This window comes from Thalassophryne amazonica, chromosome 22, assembly GCF_902500255.1.
Source record: "Thalassophryne amazonica chromosome 22, fThaAma1.1, whole genome shotgun sequence".
NCBI classification, from domain to species: Eukaryota; Metazoa; Chordata; class Actinopteri; order Batrachoidiformes; family Batrachoididae; genus Thalassophryne; species Thalassophryne amazonica.
Genome location: NC_047124.1, coordinates 5,102,842 through 5,126,019, shown reverse-complemented (window position 1 = coordinate 5,126,019; position 23,178 = coordinate 5,102,842). Strand labels below are relative to the sequence as shown.

The 23,178-nt window shown below is 41.1% G+C and overlaps 1 protein-coding gene across 1 annotated transcript in view; it reads left to right on the top strand.

Moving 5' to 3' along the window:
• The window catches only part of shank3b (SH3 and multiple ankyrin repeat domains 3b), a 53,298-nt gene that overhangs the window by 18,604 nt on the left and 11,516 nt on the right, over positions 1–23,178 (top strand). The window contains 23 exon segments of the mRNA XM_034162921.1: positions 4,044–4,215; positions 4,634–4,837; positions 6,520–6,591; positions 8,039–8,147; positions 8,224–8,375; positions 8,653–8,683; positions 8,686–8,781; positions 9,573–9,610; positions 9,744–9,860; positions 9,953–10,030; positions 10,743–10,809; positions 10,884–10,999; positions 11,001–11,107; positions 11,167–11,378; positions 12,812–12,925; positions 13,080–13,155; positions 14,219–14,301; positions 14,516–14,640; positions 14,714–14,846; positions 17,799–17,879; positions 17,964–17,981; positions 19,936–20,069; positions 20,825–20,918. Of these exon segments, the coding sequence (XP_034018812.1) occupies positions 4,048–4,215; positions 4,634–4,837; positions 6,520–6,591; positions 8,039–8,147; positions 8,224–8,375; positions 8,653–8,683; positions 8,686–8,781; positions 9,573–9,610; positions 9,744–9,860; positions 9,953–10,030; positions 10,743–10,809; positions 10,884–10,999; positions 11,001–11,107; positions 11,167–11,378; positions 12,812–12,925; positions 13,080–13,155; positions 14,219–14,301; positions 14,516–14,640; positions 14,714–14,846; positions 17,799–17,879; positions 17,964–17,981; positions 19,936–20,069; positions 20,825–20,918 (2,425 nt within the window). The 5' untranslated portion in view covers positions 4,044–4,047.

Below are 23,178 nucleotides of genomic sequence, written 5' to 3'. Positions count from 1 at the left end.
AGACAAGCACCCCTGTGGCCGCACTCATTGCTTAATAATTATGGGCACTGCATGTGAAAATTTGAACTGTGTTGGTTGGAAAGTAGCGGTGTGTTTGCACTGCTTTGTCTCTGGAGGAAAAGTTTAGACTGAAGCCACTGCACGTTTAGTCTTTGGTGTCTCACTTCTCATCCTTTTGTTAGATTTTTCACATCTGGAAGTTGTGCTTGTCAGGAGAAATTCCATTCTTCCTTCGTATCGTAAAACTCAAGAACCATAAATCTCTCAAAATCAAAATTTATATACATTAATACTGGGAGGTAAAAACTCTGTGTGCCAAAAAATCATGCATTTCTGATTTTTATAGATTCCGTTTTAAAAAAAATACATTTTGTGTTTTCAAGTAGGAAATGTACCAGAATCCTTGAAATACTCACATTGCCTGATAGATGGCGACAAAAGCTGCTCAAATGTGCGGCAAGGATTTGAAAAGTCATTTGAAAAGTTAACTTTTGGTAAAAATAAGAAATTACAGCTGTGTCTGTTGCCCTTATGGGCAACTTACTTGTGTGCCGACAAAACAAGAATGTCTTAAAACTAGAGCCCGACTGATATATCGGCCGGCCGATATTATTGGCCGATATAAGCCCTTTTCAAAGTACTCACTACCGGCCGAAATTTTGCCAACAGAACGCCGATAATTTCTCATAAACAGAACAGTTACTGAAATAATGTTTGTGCCGGCAATGTAAAATGTCCTTGCACCGTTTGTCCAGGAGATGGAGCTCTGACTCCATTCAACTGAGAGCTGTTTACACGCCTGCTTAAATGTGTTCATCACCAGCCCCCATAGTTCGTCATCACACTTCACTGATCGGCTGACAAAGCATACAAGTAAGTTTATAAGGATGTTGTTTGTAATAACTTTACGATTACATTCACCCCACATTTCTCCCGTTTCAGTTCAACTCTTTATCGGCTATCGGCAAATCAGCCGATTTATCGATTATCAGCATTCTTTTCATGCAAATATCGTTATCGGCATCGGCCTCAAAAAATCCATATCGGGCTCTATTTAAAACTGAATAATTCCTTTCTTAAAGCTCTTACAGATTAACAAGATGGATTGTTTTACAGTGAAGAAGTGTGTCTAATTTTGTGATCACAGTCTTAATCGAAGAAAGGAAGTCGATACTTGATTGTGGCTTTGTAGCCAATCAGAATCCAGCGGTCTCTTAACAGTGCAGACACCCTCTACAGGACAGCAGGTGATACTGCATTAGGACCAGACTTCTCCAGGTACAGTGGTGAGCGAGGTAGAAGAGGGGAGGGGGTGAGGAAGGGGAGTCAGCTGTTAGTTTTAACGGGAACTGTGAAAATTGTTCAACAGCGTTACCATAGCAACAGCATGTAGATCAGTTTTCCCCCCCATTACACACACACAGTTGACAAAGGGAGATAAGCACAGGATTCCCTGCTGTTCCAGTTTCTATGACAACTCATAACTCATCTCCGTCTCTCCCCCATGTGCATCGTGACGTGTGTTAAGTTTTAACTTCCGACCTATGTGCATTAACGGCGTGAATAATAATCAGCTGTTAATTAACAGCAGTGATGTTGAGAACTGCTCATTATTCAATGTGTTCTAATCACGATGGTCATCACAAGTGGTTTGTGTGCTCGCCTCCCGAACAGAAGGTCCCCGGTTCCACGCCACCCCTGCACCATGCTCCATCTGGTCCTAGAGCGACGTCAGGATGTCCATCCAGTGTAGAACTTGCGCCAAATCAACATGCATGTCCATTGTGGTGATCCCGATCAAAAAAAAAAAAGAATCCATTAATTCCATTATAACCAATCAGAAAACCATGTTGATTATATATGTGTTTAATCATTAAAACGTACAAAGACCCACTTTGTAGAAACGTATTAAATGTTTGTTGTGTAAAACTACTTGTTTTATTGAAGAAATTGTCTAGATTAGATTAGATAGAACTTTATTCATGGCTTGGGAAGACTCCCTCAGGGTAATTGAGGTTCCAGCAACATTGTACAGCAGCACACAGAGTATCAAAAGCAAAGTAAAGAAAAAAAAAGTTTGCAAATATAAATACACAAATATAAATACCTGACATACTTATCAATACTGGTTTACTGGCTACTACTCTTCCTCTCCTTCCCATCCTCTGTCTTCCTGTTACTCCTCCTCCCCCTGAGTGAGTCTACATCTGATAAATTTTTATATAACATTTTTTTTTCAGTTTTAAACCAGTTTTAATATGTACCACAAGATGATATTTATTTGAAACAGCACAAAAATGAAAAGCATCTAATTTACAACCTCTTTAAAGTCATTTATGGAGTTAAAACCAAAATATTCACTACTTTAACTCAAGCCAGTTTAAATAGTTTTACCCAGTGGTTTAGGTTCATTCAAAAACACCTGATATCTGCTTTAAAACACATTTAAATCATTCTTCTTTATTAAAAAGTAAAACAAAACCTTACTCTGGTTGTGGCATGTGCTAAAGTGTCATTCAATTCAAGTTTTTTCCAATTTAGATAAATATTGTTTATGTTTATCATTCTTTTCTGTTTCACAATCACATAAATGCTCCTTTCAAATCAGTTTTGGTTGAAGAGCAACTTAGATCATTCTGAAAACTAACTTAAAACAATTTTATCCCAAAATAAGAAAAATTTTAATCTAGTTCAAACTGATATACAGTACTATGTATCTATTTAAAAATCAATTTCAGACCAGAACAGTGTGATTGTTTAAACCCGTCTCTCACAACCCATTTATATAGTAAATAAAACAAAATTAAGTCACAATTTAGGACTTAAATAGTTATCAAGCTTTGAAGGTTATTTTGGTGAGACGACTATCAGTTGATGTGTATTTCATCTATAGTGTTGTGTGTGTATATATATATATATATATATATATATATATATATATATATATATATATATATATATATATATAATGTATAAAAGTCCAGTTTGTATTTCTTTCAAACACTCAGCTTCCAGCTTTTTGACACATTTTATGACTTTTTGAATTTATTTGATGTGTCATTCATGAGGCATCAAACCCACAAACAGACATAAGAGAAAGCGTGACCTCGCTGGTGGCAGTTAGTCGCATCGTGTCGTGTCGTGTCACCAAAATAAAACAAAACCAACTCCATAGGTGCATTCGTGTTCGAGGTGGAAAAAATGTAAGGACAGCTTGAAAAAGGACATTTCTGTGCGCACAGATGACATTGTGTGTGTTTGAAAACAGGACGTGAGGTCACATCCTGAGGACGTTATTAGTGGAAGAGAATGTGGGGACAGGAATTGCTAAACAATCAAAATAAAATTTAGTTTTTTCCTCATTGTTCACAGAGCCTATAAAAAGCACACATGACTTCTCTACAACATGATCGGGAATTAAATAAAAAATTGTTAAAAAATGCTAAATAATTCATCCAATATATAATAAAATAGTATTTAGTTATGGAACAGATTAAGAATTTTGAAATACTGTAGATAGTACAACAAAGATACAAAAGTTAAAAGGGGACCCAACAATTAAAGGAAACATACAGTACATATTGTACAAAATTCCAAAGTAAATAAAGCAAGTTACAAACAGTAGAAAATCGATCATAAAAGTGTTCTTTCATTCTAACGTGTCCCACCATGACACCCACAATGCCAATGAAAGAGTTACATGCTTCAGTGTCTGTGATTGGAGAAGCTTTTGTCACATCTTCACAGTGCAGGGGAACACAGATATAATGAAGATACTATCAACATTTATAACATGCCATCACAATGACTAGCCTAAGCCTACGCTATCTGGCTAGTTGGCTTGCTAATGGTCGGCCTATCCTATGAGAGTTTTAAAAAAATGTTGCTGTCACATGATGGAACAGAAAAACTGGCCTAGAAAGAGAAAATAGAAACTATTAGCTGTCAAGTGTAACTTATTAGCTCGTTAGCTAGTATCATGCAAAATGCAAAAATTTTTTGTTTTTTTTAGCTAATTGTTGCAGTGTTTTGTTGTTTTTCAGCCACATGCCTCTGAGTCCGGCTGCTGACACCAAACATGATCGCCCACGGCAACAGGCGGTCACTAACGGCAACCCGACAGGCTCTGCTGTTGCCAGGGATGATGACGTTGATGACACGCCCCCTGGAAACAGCATTGTTGTCCGCATTGGCATCCCGGACCTGCAGCAGACGGTAACTCGCTGACAGATCGAGTCCAGAACAGGACTCATAGTTGTCCCTCCCACCGCCGCCCGAATCCATCACTCATGTCTCAGTCTGTTTTTTTATATGTCAGAAACATTTGCAGCATGCTGAACCCTTGTTATTCATGCCTTAGGGTTTGATTTTTGGAGAAACTGACAGAAATGTTGACAGTCTTTAAATGTTGGCGATAGTGTTTTCCCTGGATCTGCCCCATTTACCAGTCCATGCCCCACCAACAGGTTCAGCAGTGTTTTTGTTTGTTTGTTTGTTTGTTTATTTGGTAATCCTGCTCACAGACAAACATGGTTGTGAACTTTACCTCCTTGGTCAACATCATAGTCACAGAAAAACTACATGAATGAAACCAAAGTTTTATTTATTTATTTATTTTTGGTCTCAATTTTAGAAGTGTTTGCGGTTGGACCCAGAGTTACCGGTTTGGACCAGTAAGCAGAGGGTTCTGGTGACACTGACTCAGTCGCTCTCAGATGTTTTGAACTATGGTCTCTTCCAGCCGGCCTTCAACGGCCGAGCTGGGAAGTTTCTGGACGAGGAGCGGCTGCTGAAGGAGTATCCTCTCCCTCCCATAACACCCATCCCATACCTGGAGGTACAGTCCCAAGCTCGCAGTCTCCAACACCATTCAGCATTATGTGTGATGTATGAATGACCGTAGAGACGGGTTTGGCCGTAAAACCCCGCAGCAGCAGCACCTGGACACAGATTTGGACTCTGCTGTGTCGAGGGCTTTGCTTGCATAATACCTCCTGCTGGCCAGTGGCTACTCTTAATTTACCATCATCTCATTGCGCGTGAGCACGTAACGGTACCAGCACGGAATGGCACGTTGGGTTGGAGTTAGATTTGGTTGGTGACTTTGAGCAAGTTATTGTAAAGATGCGGAGGTCAAAGTCAACCGCCAGCGTTCTGACACTAAGCGCTGCGACTTAAAGCTATTAGCTTGACCTCAGTTATCACCCTGAACTTATCCCTAACCTCCCACTGACCTGTCGATACCTGCCTCTGTCAATTGTTTGTTGATCTGGAGACCTGGCAAGGTCCTCATCCCCTTCTGCTTAACCTCCACAAAAACTATTCCGCTTCAGAGTGTGTCGCTGTACCTATGTGGAGGCGGACCTTATGTGTCGGTGGCACAAAGACTCCTGACAAAACTTTTGACACAATGGAAGCATGTTTAATTTCACAGATTTAAGGTTCAGTTCTTTAAGAGAAATCACACAGTTGGTAGCAGTGTCATGTGGCTAATTGGAATATGTGATTTCTTAGTGCAGGCTCATTTGTAAGACCGCTACATGCTAATTAGCCAGAGCTGGTAGCGTAGTGGGATAAGGAGTTGGACCGCCAATATATAAACCTGGTTTTGATTCCCGGTCAGGCCACCTGTCTGTATCCTTGAACAAGACCCTTCATCTGCCTTGTTCCAGTTCACCCAGCTGTAAATGGGTACCGCCCTCAGCTGGGGAAGTGACCTGTGATGGACTGGAGTCCCATCAAGGGGAGTCATAGACTCTCATCCACTTCACCCTACAGAATCCACAGATAAGCAGCAGCACCGATGTTCCTCAGTGTCTAACTATCCTAAAGAGTAAGTTAGTTACTTAAAGGTAATCTACTGTCATGACTCCTGGTCATGTCATGGTTTTCCTTTCCAGCAAGAGGGTCCAGGGTTCACGCCCACCGTGCCCATTGTTCTTGTGCGTCTGAAGTTGCAGTAAGAAGGACATCTGGTGGAAAAGTTCTGCCAAATCAACATGCGGATCGATACCAAAGCAGTCTGCTCTAGGAAAGGTTTATACTTCAGACAGATTTCTTCTGAAGTTTGTCATTAGATGTCAAGCTAATATGACACTGTTGCCGCGGGATCAGGTAAAATCGAACCGTGTAGTCCAGACCTTCAGACGCAACAAATCACTTGATAATCTGATCAATCACAGATTGAGGGGACGGATTAAAACACAAAATCTTGGTTTACTTTAGTAGAAACTTTGAAAATTCCTGAAAGTTAAACTGGATGGAGTTTGAAATGTGTCAAACAATCACGGGTGACTCGGTTTAATTCGGATTCGCCCTTGAGTCTCATATCTTGGTATACCCAAAGTATCTTATTTCTCAGAGTTCCGTGGTTGTGGTCTAAGTGGTGAAGATTCTTCTTGTGGATGAGGCTGGTTAATGCGTCACATCACAGCAACTAAAGACTCTTTCAGTGTGACTTCACGTGCACAGTAAGCTAGCACTAAACTTTATTCGTCATCTGTTTTTTTTTTTTAACAGTTTCGTTACAAGAGACGAGTTTATACGCAGAGCTATGTGGACGACAAACAGCTGGCCAAACTCCACACCAAGGTACACACACATGCACACACACACACACACATTTGTCACTTCATGAACCTTTAAGACGCAGCAGAACGTTGGTGTAATTCTGCCGCTGAGGAGGTGATGTTTTCAGCCCTGTTTGTCTCTTAGCAGGATATCTTAATAGTACTTAAACTGGTTTTAGTGACATTCAGCTGAGGCCATGGGGTCAAGGAAGGGTTAATTTGATTATGATCCAGGTGCATGATCATTTATTTATTTATAACTGTTTTTGTTCATGTGTCGTTTGTACTTTGTTGGCAGTGACTTTACCTGCACTCCTGCTGGATTAAGCACTGGAACCGGCCCTCGGCATAAGCATCCACTCTGTCATTGTTCCATCACACCACCATCATCAACACTATTGCATTTGTTCGCCACCGCTAGCTAATATTTCAGCTTCACTTGGCATCAGGTGATGTCACTGACATTAGAGGTGTGATTCATGTGTTAGCCCCAAGACAGCAGAGGTCAATGCAAAAGATTACATTTCATTACCTCATCTATTTTCCGAGATACGCTCATTAATGTATTTGAGATTATGACCCCTGATTTAACCTTGACCTTTGACCTATGAACTGTGTTGAGAGAGGGCAGTACACTGAGTTTTCCCACCACGTTTAATTGACATTGCTCTTTGCTTTTTGAAGGTACTGCTGTGGATAGTCGACAGTGACCCCTGATTTGATTTTGACCTTTCACCTATAACCTCGACATGACCTGTGTTGGGAGGGGATGATCCACTGAGTTCATCCACCAAGCTTGACTGAAATTGCTCTTTGCTTTTTGAAGACACCACCACAGACAGCTGAAGATAACAGCTGAGCTTACCTTGACCTTTGACCTTGACATGACCTGTGTTAGGAGAGGACAGTCCCCTGAGTTTTCCCACCAAGTTTGATTGGCATTGCTCTTTGCTTTTTGAAGGTACTGCAGTGGATAGTTGACAGTGACCCCTGATTTGCCTTTGACCTTTCATCTGCAACCTTGGCCTTTCACCTATAACATTGACATGACCTGTGCTTGGAGAGGATGGCCCACTGAGTTCATCCACCAAGCTTGAATGAAATTGCTCTTTGCTGTTTTAAGAGACCACCACAGACAGCTGAAGATAACCACTGAGCTTATCTTGACCTTTGACATTTTGACCTTGACATGGCCTGTGTTGGGAGAGGACAGTCTCCTGAGTTTTTCCACCAAGTTTGATTAAAATTGCTTTAAAAACCCGCCCAATAAAAACTCTTAATCCAGTAACGTTTGTCGATTGTGCAGCGGTGAGTCGGGTTAAGAGCATGATGTCGCTTTAACCGCTTCACTTCCCAACTACTCACATTTCTGCTGCTTGTAAAAATAAATAAATAAATAAAATAAAATAATGAAAATTAAAGGCTCACCTTATTTAATTATTTATTTACATTTTGTTGTCCTTTTTCAGGGTAACCTGAAGCGGTTTATGGAACATGTCCATCAGAAGAATGTGGAGAAGGTTTCCAAATGGTTGGAAAAGGGCCTGGACCCAAACTTCCATGACTCCGACACCGGAGGTGATCACAGATGCTGCAAAGTTGACACTGGCGTGATTTGGTTAGTTTGTCTGATGGCGTCGTGTGTGTCTCTCAGAGTGTCCCCTCACTTTGGCGGTCCAGCTGGAGGAGAGCTGTGAGTTGATTAAAGCTCTTCGCAGTGGAGGAGCTCACCTGGACTTCAGGACCAGAGACGGGATCACCGCTCTGCACCGCGCCGTTCTGTGCAGGAACAGCGCAGCGCTCACTGTGAGATCATCATTCATTTAAAGCCGAGTCTTACATCCGAGTAAACAACACACTGTAGCTCGGCCTCGCTGAAGATTGTGGATAACAGAGAAGCTAGGTCATATGTGAATTTCAGTGTTGTCCTGAATGCAAAATAAGTCCAGCTTCACTGACGTATTGACCATCTGTGAAGCTTAAGGACCTTCATACTTTCATCCACCAGGGGGCAGATTAGTGCTGAATGGTCTTAATCCAGATTATCTGAGATTCCCTCATAGTGTCGTGTTCTGGTCCTTAGACCCTGCTGGACCTCGGAGCGTCTCCAGACTACAAGACAGCAGAGGTCTGACTCCTTTATATCACTCTGCCATGGTGGGTGGCGCCCCCTACTGCTGTGAGCTGCTACTGCAGGACCATGCCACTATAGGTACGAGCTCCAAGGGTCAAAGAAGAACTGACCGGTAATTAGTACCACATTAGTCATATTTGTTCTAATATGATCAAGAGTCAACCTTCCACACTGAAACCAAACCCGACCACATTTAATTATATTATAATTATTAATTAATGCCAATAAAAAGTACACAATAATGTACAAAAATCCCAAATTAAGCACACATTTATTGAATTAATAACATCGCATCATGTTTGTTTTACTGCATAAACTTGCAGATTAGTGGGCGGAGCCTGTTATTATTATTATTAAGTGACTGGTCTTAGGTTCATATGTCCTTTGTGCTTCCTGTTGAACGTTACTTTGATATCTGCCTGTTTGTGGCATGTTGAGGACTGAAGCTCACCAGTCTTAGTGATTGTTTACTTCTTGTATAGTAGGTGGTCTGTAACAAGCATTTTTTTTTCTCAGTCCGTTTCCATGGAGAAGTGGATAGTATCTTCTTGCGTTAATCGTGATAATATCTCAGAATCTCACTGGGATGATTTAAACCCTAAATTATTTTTCTGAAGACAGAGGGTTCCTGTTATCTGGACGTTGTACAACGTGTGTTCATGCTGTGTGTCTGTGGTTCAATCAGGAGGTGTAAAAGGTCACAGGTCAGGAGAGTAAACATGCGAGTTGTCACGGCTAATGTCCGTCTGCCTGATGACATCACCATTGACCTTTAAACATCGCAGTTTGTTTGATGCTTTCTTCATTTAGTTGTTTTGTCTGTGCAAAGCACTTTGCTGCTGAAAGAATCCTTGTTGTTATGGTTTCAGGGATGACTGATGAGAACGGATGGCAGGAAATCCACCAGGTAACACACACGTGTACCACGCACACAGACACACACACACACACACCGTCACATCTCTACCTGATGACAAGTTAAACCCTGTACAATTATATATATTTTCTGTGCACGCGCATGCATGTGTGTGTGAGTTCAGGCGTGTCGCTATGGTAACGTGCAGCACTTGGAGCACCTGCTGTTCTACGGCGCTGACATGAGTTCCCAGAATGCATCGGGGAACACCGCACTACATCTGTGTGCTCTGTACAACCAGGTAAAAAAAAAAAAAAAAGAGCCACACGGTTTAATTTTATGTGTTTGTTGATATGTTTGTTTTTGCAACAACAATTGTTGCTTGTGTTGCAGGACAGCTGTGCCAGAGTGCTGCTGTTCAGAGGTGCCAATAAGGACATAAAGAACTACAATAACCAGACTGCCTTTCAGGTAGAGTCACTGGTCATCACAAACGTACTGCATATACTCATAGATCTTATATGTAAAACTCAGGTGTGTGTATGTGGGTATGTCAACCTGTCACAGTGATGACTTTCCCATTGCTTAGCAACAGTAACCACAGCAACCCCTCACACATACACAATCCCTAACCCCCGGCACGCTTCCTTTCCTTCCTTCCAATTGTTGAAAACTTAGCAAACATTAGCTTCTAATGTCAACTAGATAAAAGTATTGATCAGGAAGATCTAAGTTCAAGATGGCTTCAGTGTGACTCAGTTCTGTCTTTGATGCTTTTACATTATTCAAAGGCAGTTAACCCTCTGGGGTCCGAGGGCATTTTTGGACAGTTCACTCACCTGGTATAAATGTTTTATATTGCTGTTAACAGCTCTCCCTGCAATCCCACAATCACGTTTTATTCGAAAGTCTGCGGAGTTAACTTTTCAGCAAAAAAAAAAGTGAGTTTCTATCTCATATCATTCAAAACTTATTTATAATTTAGTAAAGCTTGGTCTCAGCCGTTGTATACGATGGCGTCAGCCCTAGAGGGTTAAAGCAACCATTCACTTAATAAAGAGTGGGGAAAGCGCAGTGTCCAAATACTTATGGACCTGAGTGTATATCAAACAGAGTGGGTGGGGTTAACGTCCTGACTCTAAAAGCGCCGATGTTTGCCGCTCATCCCTCATTTCGTCTGTAGGTGGCGATCATCGCTGGGAACTTTGACCTTGCGGAAATCATTAAGATCCATAAATCCTCTGACGTTGGTGAGTTGTGAACTGTGCGAGTGTCGTGTGCACGTGCAACCCGGACATTAACACTGCATGTTTATGTGTACAAGTAGTTCCTTTCAGAGAAACGCCGTCATACACAAAGCGCCGCCGAGTGGGAGTGACCAGGACCCCCGCTGGAAACGGTCTCGCCTCACCACGCTCTCTGATTCGCTCAGCCAGCGACAAATGCTCTGGAAAGCCCCGCCTCCTCTCCTGGCCCCTCCCTCACAAAGTCTGAGACACACCACGACACTCACACACATTCGCTAAGAAGGCACACACGCCGGCTCAGGTAGCGCACTCACCCCCCAGTGTTGGTTGACCCTTAGAAATATGGCATCTTTATGACAGCATGACCTTTGACCCAGCCGCCCTCTCTGTCTGCAGCCCAAGTGGTGGAGGTCATGTCGAGTCCAGCCCGCCCTCCTCCCCTCCCCTCACCCCTCAGATGAGGAAGAGACGGCTGTACAGTGCTGTTCCTGGCCGAACCTTCATTGCCACCCGGTCCCACGTTCCTCAAGGACCCGGAGAGATCCAGCTCCACCGAGGAGAGAGGGTCAAAGGTCAGACAGAAAGACAAGTTGTGTGAAAAGATGACAGCCATAAGGACATGACGATACTCCAAATTTTATTTTTCTGGGGTGGTGGCGTCGTGATTTCTCGTGAGTGCTGCAGCAGCTGTGTCGTCAGTGCAGAGTTCGTCATCGTACAGATAAATGTAATGTCACCACTGTTTGGGAGGCGGAGACCGTTATCTGATACTATTTACTCCATAATGCATATTTCAAAGGTAACTCCATGCAAGCCAGACATGGGGCCAAATACAAAAGTTTTTGTATTTGAAAATACTTAAATACATTTTTCGGAGTATTTGCATTTATATTTTCTGATTTTGAATTCAAAGTATTTGTATTTGTATTTGTATTTCAAATATATTGCCGATCCCAAGTATTTGCAAATACTTTTACAAATACTTTTTCAAATACTTTTCAAACTTGGGAATCTCTGTGACACCATGTTGAATATATATTGTGATAGTTTGATTATTGCTTGTGATATTATAATAGTAACTTGTGATAAAACATTCAATCCTTTACTTATCAATAGTATTTGGTTATGCTATTTTCACAATAAATTGTCACCGGTTTATCAGTTTTTGTGTTGATTTGTTGTTTATAGTTCATAGAAAGTATTTGTAATTGTATTTGAAATACTCAAAATATAAAGTATTTGTGTTTGTATTTAAATACAATGCAAAGTATTTGACCCCATGTCTGATGCAAGCTAGCTAGCATGGTGAGCCCTTGTGGTAGCTGTGCTAGGCTAGTTAGCCTTCTACCAAAAAATTGCAGAAAACATCTTGTTTTATAACCGGCTCCAGCTTACAGAATGTTGACGTGCCTTAATTTAATTTCATTTATATAGCGCCAAATACCAACAAAGTTGCCTCAAGGCACTTCACACAAGTAAGATCTAACCTTACCAACCCCCAGAGCAAGAACACAGGCGACAGTGGGAAGGAAAAACTCCCTCTGATGATTTTCAGGAAGAAACTTCAAGCAGACCAGACTCAAAGAAGCGACCCTCTGCTTTGGCCTTGCTGTCGACACAATTCACAAAAACAAATATACAGGAAATTTTGCTGGTGCACAGGACAGGGGGTTACAGAAATAGACACCACACCCATCTGTGGATGGAGCCGCACCTCAAACAGAGAGAAAAAAACAGAATCAGGCATCGGAAAGACATCAAATACAGTATAATTTGTCAGCATTAAACAACAAGAAAAACAAGAAATACTAAGGTGATCGCCGGCCTTGTGAATATTTCAAGTTCTGTGGTGTGACGCGGTTAGTTGTTATGGTGGTCAACTCCATTTTGGGCGCAGTCTGTTGTGCCTCAAACACAAATGGAGACACTAGTGCACAATCTTGTTCCATCTGCAAGAAACATCATCTTTCTCTGTACTGTTAATAACTTTTTTGTGGAACTACAGTGCTGTCGATCGGTGAAGGAGGATTCTGGGAAGGCAGTGTGAAAGGAAGAACCGGTTGGTTTCCCGCCGACTGTGTTGAAGAAGTCCAGATGAGACAGTACGATCCAAGACTGGGTAAATCTCAGAGTTCCACAGGAACATTGGCGCTCGGAGAGATTCATTTATTCATGTGCACATATGTGTGTGTGTGTGTGTATATATATACACACACACACACACACAATGTATGTACTTTTACAAGAGATGTAGAAAAACGTGTTTCTTTCAGAAACGAGGGAGGATCGCACCAAGAGGCTCTTCAGGCATTATACTGTAGGTTCCTATGACAACTACACCTCCTACAGGTAACACACGCACACATTATTTTAACATTATTTTAAAATCCTGAAATAGAAATGAAGGTGAAAGCTGCTTCCAGATCTTACTGATGTTTGTTCATAAATGTATTTAGCAGGTTATTGTTTTGATTACCATCAAATTGAAAGGTTTTGTCAGAGAATTTTTCCATTAATGTGAAGACATCAAATGTGCTCTTGCAGCTGTTTTCAAACTTTTAAATATACAGTGCATCCGGAGAGTATTCCCATCACTTTACCACATTTTCCACAATTTATTTTACAGCCTTATTCCAAAATGGATGCAATTAATTTTTTCCCTCAAAATTCTACACACAATACCCCATAATGACAATATGAAAAAGGTTTTTTTTTTTTTTTTTTGCTAATTTAGTATTATTATTATTATTATTATTAATAATAATAATAATATCCATCCATCCATTTTCTTCCGCTTTATCCGGAGTCAGGTCGCGGGGGCAGCAGCTCAAGCAAAGCCGCCCAGACCTCCCGATCCACACACACCTCCCCCAGCTCCTCCGGGGGAACCCCAAGGCGTTCCCAAGCCAGCCGAGAGATGTAGTCCCTCCAGCGTGTCCTTATAATAATAATAATAAAACAACTAAGAAATCACATGTGTATAAGTATTCACACCCTTTGCTTAATACTTTGTTGATGCACCTTTGGCAGCAATTACAGCCTGAGGTCTTCTTGATGATATGATGCCATGAGCTTGGTGCACCTATCTTTGAGCAGTTTTGTCCATTCCTCTTTGCAGCACCTCTCAAGTTCCATCAGGTTGGATGGGGAGCGTCGCGCACAGCCATTTTCAGATTTGGCAAAAAATTTCAAAATAAAATTTTTCTTGTTGTCATTATGGGGTGTTGTGAATAGAATTTTGAGGGGAAAAGTGAATTTACTCCTTATGAAATAAGGCTGCAACATAATAAATGTGGAAAAAGTGACGCGCTGTGAGTTCTTTCCAGATGCACTGTATCTGCACCTCAATGGACAATAAAGTGTGTTTTTATTACTGTGATTATTGTTGTTGTTAATGTTATTCTTGTGTTAGTGACTATGTAATTGAGGAGAAGACGGCCGTGCTGCAGAAACGAGAGAGCGAGGGATTTGGCTTTGTTCTCAGAGGAGCTAAAGGTAGAGATGGAGGGATGGGTGGAGTGGTGGTGGGTGTTTGGAGGAGTTATGAGAAAGTAAAGCTATTTAAAACCGACAGGGGAAAGGTCTGAAAACTGTTGTTTCATAACATTGTGTTTCTTACCATCTTCGTGCTAAATGCTCGTTATATCTGTTGATGAAGCTTCAGATCTTGTAAAACACGTTAAAAAGATGTTTGCTTTGTCTTTTCAAGCTGAGACGCCCATCGAGGAGTTTGCCCCCACCCCGGCTTTTCCAGCTCTGCAGTACCTGGAATCAGTGGACCAGGGGGGTGTGGCCTGGCGGGCGGGGCTGCGGACTGGAGACTTCCTCATAGAGGTAATGTTTTATTTATTCACAATATTTAAACGTCTGAGTGGTTTTTCCACTGCGAGCATGTGTGTGTGTCCAGGTGAACGGTACCGACGTGGTGAAGGTCGGCCACAGGCAGGTTGTCTCTCTGATCCGCCAGGGGGGCAGCCACCTGCTGATGAAGGTCGTCTCTGTTTCGCGGAAATCAGAATCCAACCTGATCAGGAAGAAAGGTAAAGTCCGGACGGCTTCTTGTCATGTGATCAGCTGTGATATCGGAGTCCTCAGAATCAGCATTTCTGAAACAGTTGTTCAATTGTTTGGCAGATGCATCATTGGGAACAACTAAACTAAACTTTGGTTCCATGTTGACCCACACTTATGTAAGAGGAAAAAACAAAAAATCCAAAGTTGCTTGTAATAAGCAAACCTGGCAACACCAGGTGCAGCGAGTGGAGACAGTTATGAGCCACCAGAATAAGTGACGTCGATATCTCAGCAGGAGCATGCACAGGGTGGCTAAAGGTCTCGTGAGCCCGTCCGGTCAAAGGTCAGTCGGGAATAGAACCTGTGCTAATGTAACATGTAAATACGTTATCAGTGTTTCGCAGGCTTCAGATCTGTGGCATCTTATCTTACCTTATGCTGAAGAGGACATGCCCTTGAAATGTGTGTTTCAACAAGACAATGACCCCAAGCACACTAGTAAACCAGCAAAATCTTGGTTCCAAACCAACAAAATTAATGCCTCACAGTTGTGAAGAAATCATGAAAAACTGGTTATACAACTAAATACTAGTTTAGTGATTCACAGATTGCTAAAAAGCAGTTGAACATAATAGTTTTGAGTCTGTAGCGCAACAGCAGATGCTACTATTATTGTGAACACCCCCTTTTCTACTTTTTTTTTTACTAATAGCCCAATTTCATAGCCTTAAGAGTGTGCATATCAGGAATGCTTGGTCTTGTTGGATTTGTGAGAATCTACTGAATCTACTGGTACCTTGTTTCCCATGTAACAATAAATATACTCAAAACCTGGATTAATCTTTTTAGTCATATAGCACTACTGTTATTCTGAACACTACTGTATGGTCGGAAATCAATTCAAATGAACTATTTCTCTATAATTAGAGTATTTAATAAAATATTTAAAGTTATTGAACAACAACAATGACAACTAATAGTAATAATAATGCTGTAGTGAAAAAATAAACATAAAACGAAAATCAAATCAGAGGCTGTGAACATTTTATGTTTATACTGTTATTTCACTGTATGAAATAATTTGAATTGTTCAGTAATTTGGACATTTTATTAATTTAATTGTGAAAATATTTTAAATTTTCTACTTAAAGCTCAGCTGTGCCAGTAATTCTGATCAGGACTGTTTGTACAACCCCTGGCAAAAATGATGGAATCACCGGCCTCGGAGGATGTTCATTCAGTTGTTTAATTTTGTAGAAAAAAATGCAGATCACAGACATGACACAAAACTAAAGTAATTTCAAATGGCTTTAAGAAACACTATAAGAAATCAGGAAAAAAAAAATTGTGGCAGTCAGTAACGGTTACTTTTTTAGACCAAGCAGAGGGAAAAAAATATAGAATCACTCAATTCTGAGGAAAAAATTATGGAATCATGAAAAACAAAAGAACGCTCCAACACATCACTAGTATTTTGTTGCACCACCTCTGGCTTTTATAACAGCTTGCAGTCTCTGAGGCATGGACTTAATGAGTGACAAACAGTACTCTTCAGTAATCTGGCTCCAACTTTCTCTGATTGCTGTTGCCAGATCAGCTTTGCAGGTTGGAGCCTTGTCATGGACCATTTTCTTCAACTGCCAAAGATTTTCAATTGGATTAAGATCAGGACTATTTGCAGGCCATGACATTGACCCCATGTGTCTTTTTGCAAGGAATGTTTTCAAGATGCATTATCATCTTGAAAAATGATTTCATCATCCCAAACATCCTTTCAATTGATGGGATAACAAAAATGTCCAAAATATCAACGTAAACTTGTGCATTTATTGATGATGTAACGACAGCCATCTCCCCAGTGCCTTTACCTGACATGCAGCCTCATATCATCAATGACTGTGGAAATTTACATGTTCTCTTCAGGCAGTCATCTTTATAAATCTCATTGGAACGGCACCAAACAAAAGTTCCAGCATCATCACCTTGCCCAATGGAGATTAGAGATTCATCACTGAATATGACTTTCATCCAGTCATCCACAGTCCACAATTGCTTTTCCTTAGCCCATTGTAACCTTGATTTTTTCTGTTTAGGTGTTAATGATGGCTTTCGTTTAGCTTTTCTGTATGTAAATCCCATTTCCTTTAGGCGGTTTCTTACAGTTCGGTCACAGACGTTGACTCCAGTTTCCTCCCATTAGTTCCTCATTTGTTTTGTTGTGCATTTTCAATTTTTGAGACATATTGCTTTAAGTTTTCTGTCTTGACGCTTTGATGTCTTCCTTGGTCTACCAGTATGTTTGCCTTTAACATCCTTCCCATGTTGTTTGTACTTGGTCCAGAGTTTAGACACAGCTGACTGTGAACCAACATCTTTTGCAACATTGCGTGATGATTTACCCTCTTTTAAGAGTTTGATAATCCTCTCCTTTGTTTCAGTTGACATCTCTCGTGTTGGAGCCATGATTCATGTCAGTCCACTTGGTGCAACAGCTCTCCAAGGTGTGATCACTCCTTTTAGATGCAGACTAACGAGCAGATCTGATTTGATGCAGGTGTTAGTTTTGGGGATGAAAATTACTGGTGATTCCATAATTTTTTCCTCAAATTGAGTGAGTCCATATTTTTTTTCCCTCTGCTTGGTCTAAAAAAGTAACCGTTACTGACTGCCACAATTAGTTTCCTGATTTCTTATTGTGTTTCTTAAAGCCAGAAAGTTGCCATTTGAAATGACTTTAGTTTTGTGTCATGTCTGTGATCTGCTTTTTTTCTACAAAATTAAACAACTGAATGAACATCCTCCGAGGCCGGTGATTCCATAATTATTGCCAGGGGTTGTATTTGTGCATTTATCAATTAGTAATGTTGATTTTGTTTTATTGTGAAAGTTTGTACATTTTCATAATTATTTAATCAGACTTTCTTGAAAATTATTTATGGACATTCTTTACTCCAGTCTGATTGAATCTTTCCTTGTAGCTCCACCCCCTCCAAAACGAGCACCCAGCACGTCGTTGACGCTGCGTTCCAAGTCGATGACGGCTGATCTGGAGGACATAGGTAAAACAGACACGCCCACTCTCACCATTGTAGTCTATGTCAAACCGTAGGAGTGCGTGTTGTTGACCTTTGCTCTGTCTGCAGCCAGGAGGAGACGCTTCGGTGAGTCATTGGATTCTCTGCGTCTGCTGGTTGTTGTTCTAGCTTTTGCCGTGGTACCTTTGTGATGTCACACTGCAGTGACCGTGATGCTTACACTTTACCTCCGTGTGGCATGTTGTGACCTCTGATGTTCCGCAGTGACCGTATCGTCATGTGGCATGATTTTACAGTGATGTCGTGGTATTGCGATGCTGTGGTGACATCACCATTTTCTCGTGACATCACATTTGACACAGTGACTCAGAAATATCACGCCAATCTTGAGGTCTGTTTTTGGTCGCGCCACCGTCTCAAACGCAACAACTCAAAGTAAATTTTCAGTTTTCTTCTTGTTGTGAGCAGTGAGTTGTTGATTCAGGTTCAGTATGTGATTATTTCAAACAAAGTTCAACTACTGTAAAGTTTTGTAATCAGATTTGCTTTGATGTCAAATCAAAGATGGTGTTGATACTCCCGGTGTCGCAGACCCAACGGTCCGCCCCTGAAAATCGGTCTGCCTTTTGCATCTGTGTCATTTTCGGAGCTCTGCCGCTCGTCTAAGTCAGAGTCTCTTCACCCAAAGCGATCAAAGGAATTATTGGGATTATTAACTATCAGACGATAAAGGTAAAACCTCTTAAGTCATTCTAAAGTCCATTTTAAGCAGAAACTCTACAAAATGGTCGACGCGCAGTGAACGCATCAGCTAGCAGCTCGTTTAGCTGTGGCACTCTGATCGCTTCCGTCGTCTTTTATGATGAAATAATACTGAATTTATTTGGAAATGATTGTTGTACTAAAGCTTTAGTTATCTGTCGCTGAGATAGATGATGACTGGAGGCAGTTTGAAGCAGAAATGAGGTTTTAATCTGTGAACCGCAGCTAATGACGCATGCGCAGATGCAAAAAGCGGGCTGATTTTTAGGGGGGATCGTTTGGTCAGCGACACCGGATCTTGAGGAGATGAAAGTAAATTTGACAAATAGCCAAATTTAATTTTCTTGGCTTCTCCTGTTTTGTTTGGGGTCACCACAGTGGTTCTGACAGGTAGATCTGGTACACATACACACCGGGTGCCCTTCCTGACATAAGGGGATGTACAAGGGGAATGGGTGACCTTGAACCACGGACCTTCCTATTGGGAGGAAAGCATGGTAATTCCTAACAACTTGTGCCACCGTGCTGTCCGCGCTGCTAGCTTTTAAACAATTCTATTTATAAGTCACCTGTAAGAAAAGTCTGGAGAGTACCGAATTGTTACTTAGCATGTTAGCTGTCACCTGTGCTAGCATGCTAATCTAGCATAGCAACAATGATACGTAGCAGACATGCCCATAATGTAAGCTTGCCATTTTGATGGCGCAATCTGCAACACCTCACTAACGTGATTTTGGTGATGTCATAGTTTTCAGTGATGTCATAATGGCATCAGTGCTGTACCACGCCGGTTACAGAGTTACGGTGATGTCATGATTTTTGCGAGTCTCCAGCGATGTCATAATGTCATGGGGATTTGAATTGTCACTGTGATAATTTGCAGTGATGCCACACTGTAGTGCTTTTATGATGCCATGGTTTTGCCCTAATGTCATTTTGATTGAAATGATGTTCTGCTGTCATGATTTCTTGGTGTTGTTGCTCTGCAGCGATTGTCTTCGACACCCACAACGGCTCTGGTGATTATACAGTGCTGATTTTTTTCCACCAGTGATATGTCGCGGTGATTTTCACATCGTAAAGGTGTTATGTTGCAGTGATATTTTACACGTAGTGACTGTTACGGTGTTGCAGTGATGTCATAGTGATACCATGAGTGACCTGTCCTGTTGTGTTTGTGTTATAACAATGTTATAATTTATTAGCGGTGGCGCCACACAGGTTATTTTGCTGTGCTGATATAATTCCAGTGATACTCTCCAGCCTTTGGAATTTCATTGTCATGCTAACGTCAACACACTGTGTCTCATTCCTCCAGAGAAACTGGATGAGATGTTGGCAGGAAGTCCACCGAAAGTTGTTCTGAGGCCCCGCCCACCAGACACCGACTTCAGAGCAGCGACCGTCAAACAGAGACCAACCAGCCGTCGAATTACACAGGCTGAGATCAATGTAAGCCAAAGACTTATCACTTTTTTGGAACTCCAAATGTTGCATGTAATCATGTTGTATATCCATCTGTTATCATGAGGAGTTGCAGCAACTTCTGGGCCACAGAAAATGTCTATCTAATGTCTGCCTCTCTCTAAATCTTCGGTTGTATCTTCACCTGGAGCATCATGTGATGCATGTTGTGCCACACGCCAACCCAAAGTGACAGACATACTATCTGCTGCACCATTCTCCAAAACAGCAGGTGGCAGTAGAGAGAATTTATTGAAGTAATGCTGTGTTCACATGCTGATGGTAGAAAAACCTTCACTGTGGTCATAATAGCAGAAAGCCTTTTGTCTGCAGTGGCAGACTGCAGGTGATGTTATGAGGTGTGGTCATTTTTCAATGCTAACTGCACAGACAATTATAAAACAGGAAGTCCTCAATCTGCGGGTAGCTTAAAAAGTTAACACAAATTATTCATGGTTACCTGATAAAAACTGGGTAACTCTCTGCACTTAAATACTCCATCTCTCTGTTTGTTTTTTCTCTAAGTTAAAGATAAAACAACATCTGGATTGTCCCTGTCGCTGCAGCAGGCGGTAAAAGTTGAAAATTAATTCTTGACAGCAAGTGCCGTTGCAGTCCAATCAGAACAGCTGTGCTCTGTGATTGGACATTTGAGACACGATGGCTGTGCTTTTGACCAGTCAAACGTTTCTTTGAAGTTTTTCTCACCATGTGATTAAATGTTTTATGTCTGTGTGCTTTAGTCATTGTTTGAGCGTCAGGGTCTCGTGCCGCCAACAGCTCCAGAGAAGACCATCATGCTGTTACCCCGAGGAATGTCCAGAACCAAGAGCTTTGGTGAGACACACAGTAATCTCACTGATGTGGCGGTGGAATTTTGATCATGGTTAGCTTTTTCCGTTTTTTTTGTTTTTATTGCTTCCCTTAGGGGGTGCCACAGCAGATAACTCGTCTCCATCTCACCCTGTCCTCTACATCTTCTTTCAAATCAACCACCTACATGTCCTCTATCAGCACATCCATAAGCTTCCTCTTTGGCCTCCCTCTTCTCCTGTTTGGCAGCTCCATCTTCAGCATCCTTCTCTTGATATACCCTGCACCCCTCCTATGCACATCCAAACCAAACTCCAACCATTGGTCCAGTTAAATGACAAAATAAAACTAGTGGGGGGGAGTAGAATTTATTTTTTTGTATGTATCTCATCACTTTAAGGTACAATAAGTCATAAAATTATTGTTCATCTCCACACTGTCCCACCTGCCCTCTTCGCTTAGAGAAACACACCACATGGCCAAAATGTCTTAGCTAACTTTCTCTCACAATACACTTCTGACCAAGGTTGGGTACGATTACTTTGAAATGTAATCCAGAAGTAATCAGATTACAAGTAATCCAAATGTACAGTAGTGTTCAGAATAATAGTAGTGCTATGTGACTAAAAAGATTAATCCAGGTTTTGAGTATATTTCTTATTGTTACATGGGAAACAAGGTACCAGTAGATTCTCACAAATCCAACAAGACCAAGCATTCATGATATGCACACTCTTAAGGCTATGAAATTGGGCTATTAGTTAAAAAAAAAAAAGTAGAAAAGGGGGTGTTCACAATAATAGTAGCATTTGCTGTTGACACTACAAACTCAAAACTGTTATGTTCAAACTGCTTTTTTAGCAATCCTGTGAATCACTAAACTAGTATTTAGTTGTATAACCACAGTTTTTCATGATTTCTTCACAACTGTGAGGCATTAATTTTGTTGGTCTGGAACCAAGATTTTGCTGGTTTACTAGTGTGCTTGGGGTCATTGTCTTATTGAAACACCCATTTCAAGGGCATGTCCTCTTCAGCATAAGGCAACATGACCTCGTCAAGTATTTTGAAATATCCAAACTGATCCATGATACCTGGTATGTGATATATAGGCCCAACACCATAGTAGGAGAAACATGCCCATATCATGATGCTTGCACCACCATGCTTCACTGTCTTCACTGTGAACTGTGGCTTGAATTCAGAGTTTGGGGTCGTCTCACAAACTGTCTGCGGCCCTTGGACCCAAAAAGAACAATTTTACTCACATGAGTCGACAAAATATTCCTCCATTTCTCTTTAGGCCAGTTGATGTGTTCTTTGGCAAATTGTAACCTCTTCTGCATATGTCTTTTATTTAACAGAGGGACTTTGAGGGGGATTCTAGCAAGTAAATTAGCTTCACACAGGCATCTTCTAACTGTCACAGCACTTACAGGTAACTCCAGACTGTCTTTGATCATCCTGGAGCTGATCAATGGGTGAGCCTTTGCCATTCTGGTTATTCTTCTATCCATTTTGATGGTTGTTTTCTGTTTTCTTCCATGCATCTCTGTTTTTTTTTTACCATTTTAAAGCATTGGAGATCATTGTAGATGAACAGCCTATAATTTTTTTCCCCTTCGTATAAGTTTTCCCCTCTCCAATCAACTTTTTAATCAAACTACGCTGTTCTTCTGAACAATGTCTTGAACGTCCCATTTTCCTCAGGCTTTCAAAGAGAAAAGCATGTTCAACAGGTGCTGGCTTCATCCTTAAATAGGGGACACCTGATTCACACCTGTTTGTTTCACAAAACTGACCGACTCACTGACTGAATGCCAGACTACTATTATTGTGAACACCCCATACTTTTTTTTTTTTTTACTAATAGCCCAATTTCATAGCCTTAAGAGTGTGCATATCATGAATGCTTGGTCTTGTTGGATTTGTGAGAATCTACTGAATCTACTGGTACCTTGTTTCCCATGTAACAATAAGAAATATACTCAAAACCTGGATTAATCTTTTTAGTCACATAGCACTACTATTATTCTGAACACTACTGTACCTACATACATACATGTAATCCACATGTATTCTTTCAAAGTAATCCTACCCAACCTTGCTTCTGACAGCAGGAGTCTGAGAAATCACTGAAAGCCTGGGTCTTAGTTTTAATCCAGGGCAATCACAAACTTAGATCCTCTGACTCTTCATTCAGCTTCTCAACTGCTGCAATCAGAGCATCTGGTGATTCCACAAACATCACAGTATTATCCAATTCTATGCATGCTTTCTCTCT